This window comes from Montipora foliosa, chromosome 5 (assembly GCF_036669935.1).
Source record: "Montipora foliosa isolate CH-2021 chromosome 5, ASM3666993v2, whole genome shotgun sequence".
Lineage (NCBI taxonomy): Eukaryota > Metazoa > Cnidaria > Anthozoa > Scleractinia > Acroporidae > Montipora > Montipora foliosa.
Window position 1 is genome coordinate 13,251,911 of NC_090873.1, and position 19,728 is coordinate 13,271,638.

The 19,728-nt window shown below is 38.3% G+C and overlaps 1 protein-coding gene across 1 annotated transcript in view; it reads left to right on the plus strand.

The window, feature by feature from the left end:
- Positions 1–19,728, plus strand: part of LOC138003670 (60S ribosomal export protein NMD3-like) — a 26,881-nt gene continuing 7,153 nt past the window's right edge. The window contains exons 1-12 of the mRNA XM_068849865.1: positions 1–64; positions 139–273; positions 1,650–1,743; positions 3,054–3,134; positions 5,245–5,373; positions 6,664–6,754; positions 7,596–7,674; positions 9,462–9,558; positions 10,147–10,199; positions 13,278–13,342; positions 14,712–14,857; positions 19,043–19,158. Coding sequence (XP_068705966.1) covers positions 21–64; positions 139–273; positions 1,650–1,743; positions 3,054–3,134; positions 5,245–5,373; positions 6,664–6,754; positions 7,596–7,674; positions 9,462–9,558; positions 10,147–10,199; positions 13,278–13,342; positions 14,712–14,857; positions 19,043–19,158 — 1,130 coding nt within the window. The 5' untranslated portion in view covers positions 1–20. The remainder of the gene's footprint in view (positions 65–138; positions 274–1,649; positions 1,744–3,053; positions 3,135–5,244; positions 5,374–6,663; positions 6,755–7,595; positions 7,675–9,461; positions 9,559–10,146; positions 10,200–13,277; positions 13,343–14,711; positions 14,858–19,042; positions 19,159–19,728) is intronic.

Consider the following 19,728-nt stretch of genomic DNA (forward strand, 5'->3'; position numbering starts at 1 on the left):
CAGTTGCTGCTTTATCCAAGATGGAGTACATGGACGCAGTTCCCACGAGTGAAGCGCAGTCAAGGTTAACTGACAAAAGATGAAAAGATTTGGGGAACGATATTTGATTTTAATTGTTATGTGTGGCTTATTTTACAGCCTTTGCTGCCAGTGCGGGGTTCTTACTACGCCAAATCCTTCGAACATGTGCGTCGGATGTCTCCGATCTCAAGTCGACATCACAGAGGGAATTCCGAAACAGGGCAATTTATATTATTGCAAAGCATGTGAAAGGTAAGATATGACTACTGCAGTTATTTTTACCAGATTTTAAAGGGAAGCAACTCAAGCGCTCGTGAATGAATTGTACATGAAGTCGAAATCAGCTGAACAAAAACTATTACATGTTTAATTTAAAGGTGTACAAGTTTGTACTGCGCGGTCTAAGGAATCTCTAGAAATTTTGCTGATGTGTTGGTAGGTGAATGAAGTACAGAAATTAACCCTATACTAAGGGAGATGAGGAAGAGTAACTGGAGAATACCCGAGCACTATTGTGTTCTTGTAGCAGCATCGTTTGAAGAACGAGAAATATAACAATACACTCCACTCATACGCAAATAAGTGGCCGGGTATTAGGCAGATGGCATTTTATATCACGGTTCACCCCGTCTCCCCTGCCTTCCAGGATGGGGGAAATCAGCACTTAATCACTGCATGGCCTCAAGGTAAAAAGTGTGTTTGGTTTCCCTGAGACTACATGTATCATTGCAGATAGAGTGCTTCTGGTTTCCTCCCAAGTCAAAAATAAAACAAATTTTATACAGGTGTGACCTTACCACTTTATTCCAAAATGTTACAAATCCTACATGTAACTGCAAATAAAAATAAATAAATCTGAGTGTTACGAATGTTAAAACTTTTAGTGAAAAATCATACTGTACACCTTCTTCAATTGCTTTTAATTTCTTGTTTGAAATCCTTTAACTGCCATGACAGCTGAAAAAGCAATTCTTATGCAGGCTGGCAAACAAATTTGCCTCGGTTTTATGGTGCATAACCTCAGATCACATGCAAGTCGAAGGTTCAAGTTTTGTTTCCCCAGGAAATTAGTTTGTTTGTCCAAGGGAGATCACGAGATTTGAAGCATGTCATATTCTCCTCCAGTTGGAAATTGTATTTGACTTGAGAGGTATAACAAAAGTATTCACTGCGTTTGTATTTTCATTGTTTTCCAAATTGCAAGTTTGTGAAAACTTTGAAAATAATACACCTTATTCCAAAATGGCCGCCACTTTAGTATCCTTTTATTTCCATGCAAATTGGCCCTTATGGCCTCGCTTTCAAACGTTAAATTCAAAAGAATATTTAACCGTAACAAGGCCATAAGGGCCAATTTGCATGGAAACAAAAGAATACTAAAATGACAGCAATTTTGGAATAAGATGTATGCGTACATGTAATTGCCTTCGGTCGAATGTGATTACATTTACTAAACTACAGAATGCAGGGTATTTTTTTCACTGAATAATAATAGCCAGCATCTTGTGGTGTAATAATTAGTAAATGCATTGTTCTGCAAAGGCTTCCAACAAATTTGTGTGTGGCCCTTAATCATGTTACATGTAGTTTCTCTGATTCAAAATTTTAACGCTTCTTTGAACAATCAGGTATTTACAACCACCAAGCCAATGGGTAGCGTGTGCATTGGAATCCAGAGAGCTGTTAGCTCTTTGCTTAAAGAAGCTGAAAGGTTTGAACAAGGTGAGCATTATTAGTAATAAATTAATCAAAGAGTTTGCATTTAACAAATCGAAAGTGGTTCAGGGTTGTCTGTACTCTTATCAGCAAAGATATTCGTCATCACAGTGGTCAAACTGTTGCAAGTCTACAACAAATTTTGATCACTGTGATGATGAATATCATTGTTGATAAGAGTACAGACAACACTGAACCACTTTCAATTATTTGTTTTTACCACATCAACGCCAAAGAAAGTGTTTATTTGAGAGCATTACCAAAATCCTAACACAAAGAAAGATCAAGCGTTGTTTATAGCGTGGTTTATTTCCCAAGATGATCATTCCTGATTGGCTATTATACTGCGCGATAAATTGACGTGAGCATAACGCGAACAGCATTCTTATCAACAGCAGCAAATTAGCCAATCAGATGCGAGTACAAGAAATTGTGGTATAATAATTATTTTCTGTTATTCATTACTTCAATAGCTCATAACATAATTATTCTAGACATCATTTATACATGTATGTAAGTTAGACTTGTTCCAGTTATTTCTATCAAACTATTACAGTGCTGGAGATAATTTTTCTTTATTCACAGGACATATGTCCTTTCAAATCTTCATTTTGGTCGGACATTTGACAAATTGGACCGGACATAATTTATTGACCGACAACACCTTGAAGAAGATAACTCAAGATGTGCTGGTGAGATGTTCGGTCATCGTGTCCGATCATAATGTGAAATTGGCCGGACATTTTCAAAATTTGGTCGGACAATGTCCGATGACCGACTGTTATTTCCAGCACTGTATTACATGTACTTAATGAGAAACATTTGGCAGTTTATGCAAGAAGCCTAACAAGTTATTAGACCTGTACACATGTACATAATGATAATGATGACATTGGCAATGACTAGGTGTGGAGACTACATATAAAGTAAATTGAATCAAGCCTGTTAAAATTAAAGGAGATTAAATGTTGGTGTTTGATCAAAGGGGAAAATGGGAGACTCCAGGGACAACCCTTTTGAGCAGTCTGAGTAGAGAACTCAAGGGACAATTGAGAATGATTACAGTTGCATCAATTTCTCACAATCATGTTTGCACTACTTTTGCTCAATACTGTACATGTACGTTGTATGTCAGTGAATTATTGCTGTAAGGTAGAATATTAATTTTGTATCTGGAATAAATTATTAAGAATAATTCTGGGTATTAAATAGGACCACAAACTGCAACACACTGAAACCATGCAAAGGAGAACATGGGGTCCTAATTATTACTACTAAAATCAGCAATAAATTTCAAAGTCTTTTAATGCATTCAGGTGCGTTTAGTTGATGCTGGGTTTGTGTGGACAGAACCTCACTCAAAGAGAATCAAAGTCAAATTGACAATCCAGAAAGAGGTTAGTACTGTTTATTAATTAAAAATTTCCTTCTTCAATGATTACTTTAATTGAAATTTAACCCATGTACCCATTCACTGCTAAAGCGGCCACCATGGATGAGAAATATTGTCTGGCATTAGTAGATGTAGCCCTCAGTCGATCAGGGTTGACCTTGGTTCTTACGCCCTATTGTCGGTCATGTTGCTGTTGGGACAGCGTCTGATGTGGCCGATGAGGCCAGTGCGAGAGTGGCAGTCCTGCTTGCCACATCTGTGTTCAGTCTCTGTCTGGATGCACTGCCGTTAAACAGTGTCTGGTGTTATTAGACAGAGTAAATTCCATAAGTCTAACTCTAAGCAGGCAAAGAGTTAGTTTGAAGGAACAGTCATAATTTATGGACCTAAATGTTGTTGTCCCATTCATTTCATTTCTGGCCCCCATTGGCGAGTAAAATCGAGAATTCTTGCTCTCATCAGGCAAGGGGTTAATAATAATTATTTTAATAGTAGTTTGCCAAACCACATGACAGTGATAGTGTTGTTAACAAATTGACAATGAGAAGTAGATTGGAGGAATGAATGGAAGTGCCATTCCTAGACGCTCCTCTGAGAACATGTTGATAAACTCTGTTAGTATATATTTAAATAGGTGGATAGCATTGAATGTGCACACTGATTGGCTCCTCAAACTCTGGATATCCTTTTCTATTCACCTCCCAGCAACTTGCGCGGAATTGCACCCAAAAATGTGGTAATCTTTGCAGGAATAAATGAGTTAAAATCATCTGTTTGTGCTATGTTATCTCACTGTCGCTCATGGTCGGTGGCTAATGATGGATAGTTGCTAATTAGCCAAAGCATTTTAAAAAATATTCTCTCTTCAATTTCTTTTATATCTGCATATTTTTTGCCATTAACTAGTCTGCACAATGGTTACATAATTTTCCTGCAATTTTTGCATACGTGTAAAAAGTTTGTTTGAAACCAGATCTACCCATTATTCAAGTCCTTGAAAGTTAACTTTGTGGCAACGAAAACTTCCTTTGAGACTCGGACCACCAAACGAATGCAAGAACAACAGATGAGCAATGATTTCAATAAACACTTTTAATTAGATTACAAGACATTTTTCAACATTCCTATGCCATCTTCAGTTGTACATTGTAAATGTTCATTACAATTTGAATTTTCTAATATGCTGGACAGACAATTGTGTCTTATTTATCTTTTGCTCTCTTTGCCTGCTTTGTTATACATGTAATAATAATAATTATTAATAACAACCTTTTAAAATTGCTGGTAACTTTCGTGAAGCTCTAAACATTGTCTTACCTGCATGTTAGAGCAGCTCCCATTGACAGTCATCACTCTGTCTACAGTTTTTTTTAAAGGGTCAAGGGTAACCATGCCACAATCAAGATTTGGGTATTAGCCTTAAATTGCCTAGAAGAGAATGTCTGACCACAGTATTTTATAATGGCTCCTCGATCATCAAATTAATTCGCAGGGTACTCATGTCATGCCCATTAAAATATCTTTTTACCCATTCCCAGTTTGTTGGGTTATTCCTCTTCCCTGTAACCCTCTGAGACTTGATCAGGGAAATCTTGTCCACACAACCTGACCAGCATACAGAAAAATAGTCCAGACATATAAATCTTCAACACTGGAGACACTTAACATCTTCCTCCAAGCCCCACTTTGGGTGTTGAAGTTAGGGCTTTGCAGGTTAGCCCTAACTGGCCCCTTACATACACCTGTAGACTAACTGCAGTTTGAAATGGACATACATACATACATACATACATGTACATACATACGCTGAACACTCCCGTATATGCTGGGCTTTTCAGGGACAATGAAATGAACCGAGCAACAACAACTTGAAGAATCCCAACTGGCCGGAGACAACCAAGTTGGCTGTTTAAAAATGCAGCCAAGAAGTTGAACCAGAACGTGTCTAGAACCTGTGATCTCCGGCTCTCAAAGCAAGCGCACTACATAATGACTACTGAGCCCATGGTTTTTTCATGATGAAGATTGTGGCATTCTGTGAAAATTTTAAGCTATCTGATCAAGGATTCTTTATCTGCTAAATTAACTGACCAGATTAATTATTTTGCTTTTAGGTGGTAAATTCTACAATCTTGCAGCAAGTGTTTGTGGTGGAATTTGTTGTGCAAAGTCAGATGTGTGATGCTTGCCATCGGCAGGCTGCTCAGGATTACTGGAAGGCAGTTGTTCAAGTCAGGCAAAAGGTATACTATTGATAAGAAGTCAGCTCAGAATATAAAGTGCAGCTGTTGGAGGTGAGGTCAGAAGTTACAATCCTGACCCCAACTCCATGACTTGCACTTACAGTACCTTGCTCACATTGAAGTGAGTCAGTGATTGAGTGGGTGACACTCCTGACCAAATCACATTACAGTGTGGCCTAAGTTGTTGGCTATTTACCATCTCATATCCGATGCGAGTGCTCATGGAATAATTGTTAATTAAATAACCTGAATTACAGTCATCAATTTTTGCCTTACACTGTACGTCCTGACATTTAGGCCGCATGCAATGTTGCATACTGTAAATCCAAACCTGCAAACATCAAGTAGTTACTTTGAAGCCACGTACAATGTTATTGGGGTCAGATGCAAGGTTACAATGTAGATCAGACATTGCTAAAATTAATGGGACTTTGTATTGTAATATGACTCCTAGACTTGACACTTGCTTCAAATTTTTGCCATTGCAAGGATTTTCAATAGAATCTAATTATATATTAAGTTTATGGTACCTTTAATGGTTAGAATTTTTTTCAACAGGGACCCTCTATAAAGACTCTTTAATTTGTCAAAATTGATCCAAAACGTTAGGAATATGCCAGCCTATTACTTTTACTGTTTATGCATTTTTTTTAACTGGGCCTTTGTTAGCTTTATTATACCTGCAACTTCTTAATTGCCTGTGAACTTTCAGCTAACCCAGTGTATTTGTTTGCAAAGTAGTGGTGTAAATTGAGTTTGTTGTATTAGCGTATTAGGGCATTGATAATTTATAGTGTAATTGATCATCCAAAAAAACAGCGTAATGGTTAAATATTTAAAGTGAAGTGCACTTTCATTACCTGTCACTGAAAACTTGAACAAGATACATTTGTATTCCTGACAACATTAAGCAACGGTGTTCTAAAAATTTGAAATTTTAGAAAATGATGCATCTGCTTGACCGTTGGCACCTTGCCTTCAGATAATTTCTCAGTTTTCGATGATCATTATGTACAGTGTACATGTATCTCACTAATTCTGGCTTAAAAGGCTGAAAACTGGATTGATGACAGCTGTTTACGTGTAGTCAATTTGCCTTCGGTAGGCACTTGGGCATTTGCTTACCAATTAAAGGCAACAACTACTGTTTGTAATAATATGAAATCAACTGTGTCAAGTCACTGACTTGAAAACAAAATCACTTATTAACCTGAAAGAAAGTAAAATTAATTTGTCTGTTAATGCTCATGGTGAATTGTTTTTGTTTTGTTTGTGCTCCTCTATCCATAGACATCCCACAAAAAGACATTCTTCTATTTGGAGCAGCTGATTTTAAAGCACAATGCACATCAAAACACTGTGAAAGTTAAACAAGAATCAGGTATGTTTATCAGCTTGGACGAGTCGTATTCAATATACAAAAACTGATACAGTCCGTCAAATGATCCATACAGATTGAACAAATCATGAAAATCAGAATTAGTGTTAGACAAATGCACAGAATTGTTGAGCGGAAAGGCTTTTTAGAGGTGATGGATACTTTAATGGCGACATTTTTGAGTGGATCTAGATGTTGTTGTTGTTGATCCTTCACCCCCAAAGCTGCCCTCATCGACAAGTAAAATCACCTGGCAGTTGACAGAGTGAAGTATAAGGTGCAAGTGTCACTCTTAAGGGAAAGGGCATTAACCCATTTGCTCTTCAGGCATTGCAGGATTTCCCAGTTGATGAGTAAAATCGCCTGACGTTAGACAGAGTAAAATCTGTTACTGTAAGGTCGTGTTCTGTTGGGATCAACCCTTTTTAATTGGTTGGGTTGGTTGGGTTTTTTAGTGTTCTATTCAGAAAAAACTGTTTTTGGTTGGTCTAGTTGATCAACTTTTTCAACCGGCATCAAACTAGGTTGAGATGGTTGAAAAAGCATTGGCAGCGACCGCTGTCGTTTACACGGGCCATTTAAAGTCGGCCGTGGGCTCCTGCCGTGTTGCTTTCCCTCAACATGTCAACGCAGAGAATTCTGGTAATGACTATTTCCAGGAGTTACCCCGTTTCAACCGAAAACGGTTGCAAAAGTGTTCTATTGGGAAACCTCAACCGCTTCAACCTAAACCGGTTGCGGTTGAAACGGTTGATCCCATTAGAACACGACCTAAGTCTCACTCCCAGGAATCAGTGGGCTAATGCTGTATTTTAGTAACCTTGATTACATGGATGTTCTTTAGATGGAGTGGACTTTTTCTATGCGTCGAGAGCTGATGCTCGCAAGTTTGTTGAGTTTCTTCAGTCTGTTGTCCCATGCAGGCAAGTTTTGAAACTACAGATATAGTTATACATGTTACTACTTTTAAGCAACAATCGACTCAACCTCGTTACTAGGGTTTCAATCAACTTGAAACACAAACACTGCCAATGCATAATAATTATTATCCAAGTATTCCAGTGCAGTAATCATGAAAATGCCTAATTTTAGTATTGCTATACATGTACATGTAGCACCACAAATCCCTGTGGTTTGCGATCCTTGAAACTCGGATTCCCAAAATACATACATATACATGTGCAGTGTACATTTGTATTGCAAAGAAATTGCTGGAGGACAGAAAAACTTTAACCTGGGAAGAAATGGTATGGGCCCATTTCCATTACTAGCCTAAGGGCTAACACTTAGAAGTTAGGGGGAAGTTCATTGTTCAGAGTGTTCAGAGCCTGATTAAACTAATCCTGAATTACAGAAAGTTCAATAATGATAATAATAATCATTATTATTATTATTATTATTATTATTATTATTATTATTATTAAATATTATTATTGTAGTCTATTTTCTGACCAGAAAACGTTTCCACTGTGAAGATTTTTAGCCTCCAAAATTGAAGAGACCATTGTTTTCCTTCAACAGAACATTACAATCTTAAGGCTTTTGCTGCAGGCAAAATTCAAGCCTGTGTTTGTGTTGAATTGTGGACGAATGTCAATTGGCTTTTCATGAACAATAATATATTGGGCCCAGGTGGATTACATGAAAACAAAGATACGTGTACATGGAGCACTTAAAATTGCTCTTAAACGGATAAAAGTATCTCTGTTGAAATATAACTGCTACATGGGCAATGTTTGAATAAAAACCTACCCTTTCTCATTGCATGCACTTGTTTATAGCTGTGAAATAAAATCTCAGATACCCACAGCCTGCTGTTGTCTGACCTTGTTGCTCGATCAGAAGAGCAAGGAGATCTACAGTAATCTTGAGATTTGATCAATAGCCCATTTCCAAGTTGCTGCATGCCTCAGTTTCAAACCATTCAAATGGAAATGTGTTGCAAATTGTTATGCAAATCAACCTCATTTCCCTTACAATAGTTGAGCACCAAGACTCACTTCGAAACTGAGACAAACAGCAACTCGGAAATGGCCCATTCCCACCCTGTTCCATCCATTACAGATGACTGGTGGCTCAGGTGGAGATCCGGTGTTCCCGGGTTCAAGACTCATTCTGACCACTTGATCGTCGAATTTGTTCCTGGTAGTCCCTGCATGGTTCAACTTCTCGGGTGCACTTTTAAATAGCCAACTGGTTGGTCTCCGGCCAGTTGGGATTCTTAACAGTTGTTGTTGTGTTCTGTTGTTTCGTTCATTGTGTTTCATTGGCCCTGAAAAGTCCCTATGGGGAGTGGTCATTTAAGTACGCATTGCATTGCGTAGGGTTGGAATGTCTGTCTGTGCCCATTTCCATCACTACCTACATGTAGGGCTAATGCTTTATTGGATTACATGGGAATACACTTATAGTGCAATTACAGTACACTCAAATGGATACAGTATCTCTGTAGCTGTGATAGGGGTCTTTAAGTTACTGAGCATATAAAAACACAAAGTACATGTATACATGTACATGTAACGTGCAACATGCAAGAATTACAATAATTATTATAATAATTTCCTTGACAAGTGCTTGAACCCTTTGTTCATACATGTAGCTCATAGAAACGAAAGTATAATTCTTGTTGTTGTGCACATTGAAAGGATACAGCCCATCGATTGATTAATGCAATTTAGTCTTACAAAGAAATGTGATCTCTTTGTTGCAGATACAAGACCTCTGAGAAACTCATCTCTCATGATGTACACAGCAACACTTACAATTACAAGTATACTTTCTCAGTGGAAATTATTCCTATCTGCCGGGTATGCTGTCCATGCATCTCACATTATTTTAGATAATTACGTGTACTTAATTTATTGCTTAGCACTGAAAAAAAAAAATAGATGTAATTGCATTGAGTTATTATTGAGTGCTACCCATAGAGGGCATTCCAGGACTTTTGAAATAAATTCTAAAAGAATGACTTTTGACCAAATAATTTTAAAATCCCAGTTGGCTGAAGGCAAAATACAGCCACTATACGTATAGTTGTCAGAGTAGACTGCAACCAGTCTCTCTCTTCTCCTAATTTTCGTAAGGTTGACCTGTCTATTAAATAACTTTGCAAATGATCATTTCCTTTTTAACATGGCATGCAAGTTTGTGCATCAGCATTGTTCTCTTCATTTGCATATGTTTGTCATGGGAAGATGAACGTTAATATGACACTATGTAAGTTGTTTACTAAACAATGCCATACTCGTGCCTACGAGTCTTCTTTATGACTCATGTGGTCCAACTTGTCACACGAGTTTCACAAGAAAGATTTGCACGTGTCAATAAGGTCTAGTCAGGTGCTGCAACGAGTGGGAGAAGTTTTCTCTAACTTTTCATCTGTTTTTATTTTGAAGGAAGAGATTGTTTGCTTGCCATTAAAAGTTTCAAGGTCTCATGGGAATATTAGGTAATTACAGCGTGTCCTGAATGCACTTTGCAAGTTGCTGTTGGTTTGCAAAATTTTGTTAGGAAAAGTTGATTCATTGCATGTTATTTATTTATTTATTATTAATATTATTATTAATATTATTATTATTATTATTAATATTATTATTATTATTATTATTGTTATATAGATTTAGCCAAACTTAAGGGTTGGGTAAAAAAAGAAGAATCCGTGAATTCTTTAGAATTTTTTTTATTACCGGTATATGTGTCAACACCTGTCATTTCTCCATGACCACAAACAAAGGCGATTGTGTTTTGCATAATTAATTACGCTTTGGACTTCGATGGGCAACAAGGTAATATATAGATTTAGCCAAGCCTAAAAGCGGAGCTCCCAGGTTACTTGTTCTTACTAGCCTTACTTAAACAACAAATTAACGGGATAAAACGAGTTTGATATTTTTTGGTTAGCCTTGATGAAGCAATGAAAGAAAGAAAACCAAACCAAACAAACGATCTCAAACAAGTTCTTTCGTTTCTGCTTTTCTGTTGTAGATCGTCCAGGCATCATTCAACCTTATCAGATTCAAAATTAAAAATCTTCTAAAGATATGCCAAGAATTGCAATGCAGAGCAAAAAGCAGCTCTAAACAAATTAACACTCAGCTTTAAGTTTATATCCCTCCAATGCTTGACTTAAAATAACTGCGTAGCCACCAGTGTGGTTCTAAACACAGCTATTTATGTCAAACCTGGATTGAAACCAGCAAAAAAATGCAATAAAATATATTTTCCAAATCGTTTTCCTGTTGAACACGAAAAGCGTCTACTTTAGATGACGTAGTATGGCCGTGTACAATGTAACTGCGTCGAGCCACAGAAAGCATGCGCAAAAAATTAAGCCTTGTTATGTTTGTGTCCTAATTGCGAGAAGTTAACCTGGTTTGAGCCTGTGATCCAGTCGAAAACAAGTACCTGGTCAGCGGTCAACTTAAAAGAAAAAAACAGCAGACCTCGCTGAGCTCTAATCTTGAGCCCACTATATAGTCGCTTGATTCTGTCCAGCGGATACCTCGTTTTGACAGGTGTCAATTGACCATAACATGGATGTCCAATATCAAAGATGTACATGTACGCTGTGTGGCCAACACATCACGCATGCACCGGGTTGGTGTTAGCGTGTGTCACCTTGCTTTTGTTGTTGTTTTTATTTACGTGACACACTGATCTCTTAATGTGATCCACCTTCCCACACGCTTGCCGTGGGAGAACAGTTTTGCTGTTCCCAACCCAGCTTTCCAAATATCACCTGCCACATTATGGCATGTGAAGCTGCCACTTAAAGGGGTGCCAAAAACACCCATCTGATATCTTCGCTACGCAATGCTGATGAGGCCCGAAAGGCTGAAACAGCTGTCCATGGCTGCTAATTGACCAGGTGAAATGGTTGTGAGCATGCGTGATGTGTTGGCCACACCGGGTTGGTGTTAGCGTGTGTCACCTTGGTTTTTTTGTTGTTACGCTGTTAATGGCCGCCATGTTGGGCATATTGTTTTTTTATTATTATCTGCAGTATACACGTATGGATGCTCTAATGTTAAAAGTACATAGGGCGCAAAGCGTAGCCTATGTCCTCTTACGGAACATAAGTCTCTATATAAAGGAGCGTTTTAAAATAATAAAATACATTCTATATATATATATATATATATATATATATATATATATATATATATATATATATATATATATATATATATATATATATCATAACAATAATAATCCTTAAAATCCTAAATCCTAAAATTCTAATTTAAATTTAAATTTAAAAATAAATAAATAAATAAAAAAATCCTTAAAATTTTCTAACACTCTATAATTTCTAAAGTTCGTAAGATTATTTGACGATGGCCTTGAAGGCCCGCGCTATGTTAAGCGAACTTGAGATAATAGCTTTCTGCATCCTTCTGAGAACCTCCCTTCCTCTAGCGCCCACAAGTTTCTTTATTGTTTTCTCTAAATCTTTAGACCAACCGCCTAGCACATCAATCACTACGTTGCACTGTTCCACGACATAGCCAGGGTACTGCTTCCTTAACTCCCAGCGCAGTGGAGCATACTTTTCCGTCTTCTCCCTCTCCTTTTTCCCACGGTTGTCTAACCAGGGGCAACTCATTTCAACTGCCCAGACTCGTTTCCTCCTGTGATCCACAAATCTGACGTCCACTCTGTTGGCCTTGACATATTATTATTATTATTATTATTATTATTATTATTATTATTATCATTATTACTATTATTATTATTACTATTATTACTATTATTATTATTAGAATGTTATGTGGTCAAAGTAAAGGCTGGTATGCAAATGTATATCTTCATCGCTAACCTCAATTCCTCGATGTCATTTTCCAGCTGCCGTTCTAAAAGTGCTTGAAATTGTTTCCCTGATATTTTCCCCATACTTTAGCGAAGGTTTTTCCGTGAAAAATCATTTCCAATGGTCCATCAAAAGCAATTATGTTTGCGCATACGAACCACATAAAGCCCTTCACTGATGTGGCTATTTTTACGATTAGGGCCCAAACTTGAGCCCACGATATGGTCACGTGATACTGGTCACATTGGCATATAGAGAGGGTGGACGGACGGTCGCGTGAATGGCGTCGTAGCTAAAAATAAAATTTCTTTCATCGTTGGGTTACATGTTTTTATTGTTATTGTTATTGTTATTGTTATTGTTATTGTTATTGCTATTGTTATTGCTGCACTTCACCCTAAACTTACTTAAAGGGGCTGTGTCACACAATTTAGCCTAATAAGCTACTGCGACCTGGCACCCCAATCAAGTGATCCTTTTAAAAAGACTAAACAGGGAAGGGGGAGGGGGGGGGGGGGGGTGATCCCTTATTATAATTGTTATTTTCATTTTTGCCTTGCCAAATCTTTCATTTAGACGCTAAGAAAAGCGATCTTTAGGTTGGTGTTTAATTCTTCTGAGTTGGATCCCTCGTTTTTCAACCAGAAAGATGTTATAAGATGTTATGTTTTTTTCTTTATATATAACTTCCTGGTTCTTTTGTCTTGTTCCTTACAGTCAAGTCGTAATCTGCAATAGAGTCAGTACAAATTTACAGTTCATTGATCCAATGACTTTACAAGGTACGTCTTGCAATCGATGACTCTGGTGTACATTTTCAAAGCATTTTTCACGGTAGTTAGATGTTTGATGTCAGTGACAGATGTTAGAAGTTTAAAAATTGTTTAGTTCAAGCCTCACACGTATTATGTTCTTGGCGACCCAAAGTGAAGAAATTAAACAAGTGTCACTACAGCTTCGTAAACCTTGAAAAATTGGTTGACTAAATTATCTTTAACGCAGTTTCTAGCACAATTGGTTGTTGACTTGTAGACTCAAATTGAACTTTCTTCGGCATTTAACAACATTTGAATACGTAATAGTGTATGCTATGAATTATTTGTCGACGGAAAAAAGATGTTACATGTAGGTAAATGAAGAGGCATAAGAAACCCCCACCTGTTATAACCACTTGTTTTCGGTCCATTGCTCCACCTTTCTTTTCCTGTCAATTTAACAAATAGATTCCATGTTTCCGTGCGTCTGTACAGTAATAGGTTGATTTAGCAACAGAACGGGAACGTCAGTGGCGACGTCGCGCACAGCAAAACTACCAATGAGAATTTAGAATAGAGAAGAAAAGATTGGAGTCTATTCTATTCTGAATTCTTATTGGTGTTTTTTCTGCGCGCGCCGTCGCCACTGACGTTCCCGTTCTGTTGCTAAATCAGGCTAATATATCGCAAATGACGTCAAAATGTCTTGAGAAAAAAAAAGCGGCGCACGAGGCGATGGCCAAATGTGACACTGATGTTTTTGCCACATTTTGACGTCTTCTTTTATATGATAAGGAATTAAACGGGTTTTTCTTTATGATGACGTCAGCTATGCTTCTGTCCTCTAATAGATCATAGATGAGAACCAATCAAAAGGCGTGTATTATTGAGTTTATTATATAAAGAAAAATTCTCAGCTTAAACTTAAAGGGGCGTTATCACGCTGTTTTGGCTGTATTCTGAAGGCTAAAAATTGTGTCTCAATACAGTTGGCACTTGAATAAGTTCAGCATTGTCTCAACGCTCATCAGAATCAGCGTGCACCTTGTTTGGCGCGTTCATGCCAATGGAATAGGAAGTTTGTGAATGGTAGTGTGTGTAGTACTGACAGACAGTATGACAGTGCGACGCGCCTTACGGTGGCCACCTCACAAAGTTGTTTACAAATTGTCCGCCAATCAGGATGTGTGAACTTGATTGACAGTCACGCCTTCTTGCAAAGTTGGCGCAATTGTAAGTTGAACACCGCACGGTTGCATGGGTTGTTGAGTTGACGTATTTGCACGTAATTGTCAAATGTGAAAGTTTGTTGGATGGCCACGGTAAGGTGCGTTGCACTGTAAATTTTATTTTCTCAAGTATTAATTAATTCGATGTGTTTTTCAATTCGTTTTAGGTGTAGAAGTAACACCAGCAACATATTGGCGTTTTCCTTTTAGAAGTTTATGCACGTACAAACAGCTGACTGAGTTTATGATTCTCCAGATCGAGCCTGTTGATCCACAGTACTCAAGGGCATCTACTACCAACCTAAGTCAAAGGGTAGGTTTCCTCAAAACCACCACCTTTTTGATTCATTGCGTTGTATGAACTAACTCTTATTTAAAGGCCCACTTTCAACCAACAGACTTTTCGACCATTTGTTTTTGTTATGGAAATTTGTATTTCTTATCGCAGCGATCTAATTGGATGAATCTCGGATTCGGGTGGAATTTTCATATATGAAAATTGTTCCGAGGCACGCAAAGCCTGTCGGTTGAAGGTGGGCCTTTAAAAAAAGATACTGGGAATGAGCGACAAAAGGCGCAAAATATTGGGTCAAATATCAAACAGCCCGTGGTCGAAGTTTCTTTGCTAGGGCTAACGCTCAGGATTGATCAGTATGTAAATTCACCTCTTAATTTCAATTCACTGACAGGTAGACAAGTATTGGGAATGAAAATTATTGTCAGCTTAAGGGTGTGATCCTGATACAACACCAATTTTCATGACCGGCCAAGAAAGAAATCTGCACAAGCAGTTAGGAGAATGAACTTTTAGATTATAGGAATCAAAGGGTTAAACTGATCTTACTCTGTCTACAATTGACTGTGACTTTGTTGAAGAGATGATATTATTTCATTGGTGACTCGGGGCATACTCGGAAAAAATCCGAGTATTCGACCTCCTCCGAGTATCCCCGAGTCACCAGAAAAAATATACGTGATCCCATCATTTCATCTTTCGGGTGATTAATTCAATTCAATAGGCCAGCTTCGTATTCTCTTGGTTAGACTGAATCTAGCATGAAATAGAGGCTTCTGTACGGGAAATAATTTGCATGTGAAAAGATTCCCCTGCATTAGCCTCCATTTCATGCTCGATCCAACCCAACCGTTAGAATATGGAACTGGCCAAGAGGCTTTGTTGTTTCCAAGACAACCGCAATGCTGCATGGGTACCTCTACAGTTTGGGTCTTTGAATTTGACTTGTGTCTTGTACTTAAAGCCTCTCAGCTTTGTTACTATTCTACTTAAGAGCTCGGAGTTTTGAAAAGTTTTGGAAAAGTAAATGTGTTTTGAAAGGTCCAGGTCCATGTCTTAGTAGGGAGTTTTAGCAGCTACGACGGCTACAGTAATGTAATTAATAAGATTGAAAATAATCGTGCTGCACGTGCAGGACGCATTTTAGTTGCTTTGCGAAACAACGTGAAACGACCATAACGTAAAGGCCGGGACACACTAGGCGACAAGTCACAGCGACATGTCTGCGACAAATTGCTCCATGTGTACTACTAGCAAAACAAGTCGCTGCGACACGACGCCTGTTTGGTGCACACGCAGTGATCTGGTATGAGGGGGAATGTGAACTAGTTTTCTAATTCAATATGGCTGACTATATGACGCTCTCTCATTGGTTCATTTATATTTTGTCGCAGCGACTTGTTGCCGGAAGTGTACACATGATGCGAAAACGTTGCTTTAGCTAATTTTGTCGCTGCGATAAGTCGCACGACTTCAAACTGGTTTGAATTCGTGCGACTGATCGCAGCGACAAAATTCTGCCGCAGCGACAATGATTTTCATGAAATTAACCATGTCACACAAGGCGATTTGTTGCCGCGACTTGTCCCCGCGACGTGTCGCAGCAACTTATCGCCTAGTGTGTCCCGGCCTTAAGGTATTGACGACGATACGAACATACGAACAACGAAGTGACGTGTTGTAGTAGCCGATGTCAGTGCTAAAACTAGTGATCGCCTTTTACAACAGTGTTTAAAATTACCATTAAGTGATTGCTCTGGAACATGCTTTCGAGACGTTTCAAACTGTGATTTGGTTCAATGCAAAGAAACCGGTTTGATCTGAGTAAATTTCTTGCATTTTAGCTTCTGATATTAAGCAAGTTCTCGAAGGTGAAAAATAAGTTAGGTTGAGGGAATTGTAAAGGATTTATGATAGACACACCGTTCATGGTTTTCTGCAAACGCCAATCTTAATGTCTCGCGATTGTATTAGTGTTACACGTGTGCGGGCGGTATTTTCAGTGTAAAGCGGTGGGCTAATTAACAAATCGAAAGTGGTTCAGCGTTGTCTGTACTCTTATCGACAACGATATTCGTCATCGCAGTGGTCAAAATGTTGTGGACTCACGAGGAGCAGCGGAGTGAGTCCACAACAAAAAGACAACGCTGAAGCACTTTCGATTTGTTTTTTATCACAATATTACGCCAAAAAAAGCTTTTTTCAGAGCGTGACCAAAATCATGACACGAAGAAAGAGCAAGCGTTGTCTATAACTTTCTCGCAATTATGATTGGTTTGAATAAGATTAGATTTACTTAAACATCTAATGATAAAAAAGAGCGAAAGAAACTTTACACAACGTTTCGATGACTCCATGTCATCATTTTCAAGTGAAAAGAAAATAAAATTTTATAACTTAATATATACCGTGCGAGGTGATAAAACGTAAAAGTATGAACGTAAATAGTGACAAATTTAAATAAATAGTTTCGCGCGTATGGAGTCTGATTGTGTGTTCAAGCATGGCCTCTTCTTCTTTATGAATAACATTTCATAAATCAGACAGTCCAGTTTTCCGTTGCACTTCTTTAAAACGGAAAAATTGTTGGAAAGGTCGCCGATGGTTTCAAGAGCGTGGTCGTTCTTTAAGTGCTTGCCGATCGCTGAATAACGGTGCTCGTCAATACGTTGGTGTAAATGTCGGCTAGTGTAGCCGACATACTCTGCATCACACAGATCACATTTATAATTATACACAACGCATTGTTGGCTAATTATAGGTGGTTTGGGCTCACACATCTTGAGGTCTTCACATATTTTGCGACTCTTGAACACAGGTAGAAGAGTGTGATCGATTTTGCTGCTTAGATCTGATAATTGCCTTTTCACTGCGTCAGCTGACTTTTGATCTTTAAAAGGCAAAACCACTCGGTGAACAGCATTTCCATTGGTGGATAATTGAGCTTGCTTTCCAGGGTTTTTAGACCTCACTGAGTTGAAAAAAAGAGAGATAGTGGACTTGATGAGGCTGTCGGGGTACTTGAGGTTAGTAAACATCACCTTGAGATGATCACATTCAGATTTCAAAGACTCCCATGTGGACGACAGGTGGAACGCACGACTTAACATGGTCTTGAGTAGCGATTTCTTGTACCTTTTATCGACATGGCTTTGGTGGTGAAGCAGTAGGCCAGTGTTAGTTAGTTTACGATAAACACTAGTTTCCAGTTTGCAGCCCTTTTTGAGGACTTCGATACCGATAAATGGTAACCTGTTATCAGACGCTAGTTCCATGGTGAAATTTATGGATGGATGACAACTATTAAGCGTTGATAAGAAATCCTCTGCTGCTGGTACATTTTCAACTCAGTGAGGTCTAAAAACCCTGGAAAGCAAGCTCAATCATCCACCAATGGAAATGCTGTTCACCGAGTGGTTTTGCCTTTTAAAGATCAAAAGTCAGCTGACGCAGTGAAAAGGCAATTATCAGATCTAAGCAGCAAAACCGATCACACTCTTCTACCTGTGTTCAAGAGTCGCAAAATATGTGAAGACCTCAAGATGTGTGAGCCCAAACCACCTATAATTAGCCAACAATGCGTTGTGTGTAATTATAAATGTGATCTGTGTGATGGAGAGTATGTCGGCTACACTAGCCGACATTTACACCAACGTATTGACGAGCACCGTTATTCAGCGATCGGCAAGCACTTAAAGAACGACCACGCTCTTGAAACCATCGGCGACCTTTCCAACAATTTTTCCGTTTTAAAGAAGTGCAACGGAAAACTGGACTGTCTGATTTATGAAATGTTATTCATAAAGAAGAAGAGGCCATGCTTGAACACACAATCAGACTCCATACGCGCGAAACTATTTATTTAAATTTGTCACTGTTTACGTTCATACTTTTACGTTTTATCACCTCGCACGGTATATATTAAGTTATAAAATTTTATTTTCTTTTCACTTGAAAATGATGACATGGAGTCATCGAAACGTTGTGTAAAGTTTCTTTCGCTCTTTTTTATCATAATGATTGGTTTATTTTGCCAACTGGGCGTTCCTAATTGGTTATTACACTGCGTGACAAATTGAGGCGGGCATGACACGTACTGCGTTGTCTAGACTCGTATCGACAACGGAAAATTAGCCAATCAGATTGCGAGATTACAAGCAATTGTGGTAAAAAAATTAATTTTAGCTTATCCTTGTTTCTCAGCATGTATTGGCAGATGCATGGGTCGCTCGTATGCAGGATCTTGGAGTGAATGACACCCAATATCATTGTCGAACACACTTGGGCCACTTGTTAAAGACTGGAGATACTGCTCTGGGGTATGAAATATTATTACTTATGGGAAGAAATTAAAGTGCCTCTGTGATAAAACAAATCACTTCCTTCTTATCTTCAGATTTTGAAGGTGTTTGCTTAATACGTGACGGGCAAAATTTTGAGCTTTGACTTTATCCATAGGCCGTTACTTTGAGTGTAAGTTTTGAATTTCACGGTGCGACATTACTCACGTTCAAAACTGACCGATTGGACCGCAGAGGTTTGGATATTGGGAAAAGTGACGTCACAGGCTCACTAGCTTAAAATTTCAGTGTGTGAATGCAGCTTATTATATATGCAAAACGCGAGTTTAAAAGTCTGAAAGCCCAAAATTCTCGTGCTGCATATTAATTCTGCGGCGTACACACAAATTGCATTCTTAAACTGAGTCAATTTTCTCCTCGATCCAGCTCTCTCAAGGTGTTAAAGTTCGTAATGGCGGACCGTTAAATAGGAAAATTCCAGTTGAAATAAACAGGTGTGAAATCAAGGGATAAAACTTTGGTTGCTTAGTGTTTCGTTAACATAGTTTTGAAATCCAAAGAAAAATAAAATTTGGTTTGTTTTGGTTA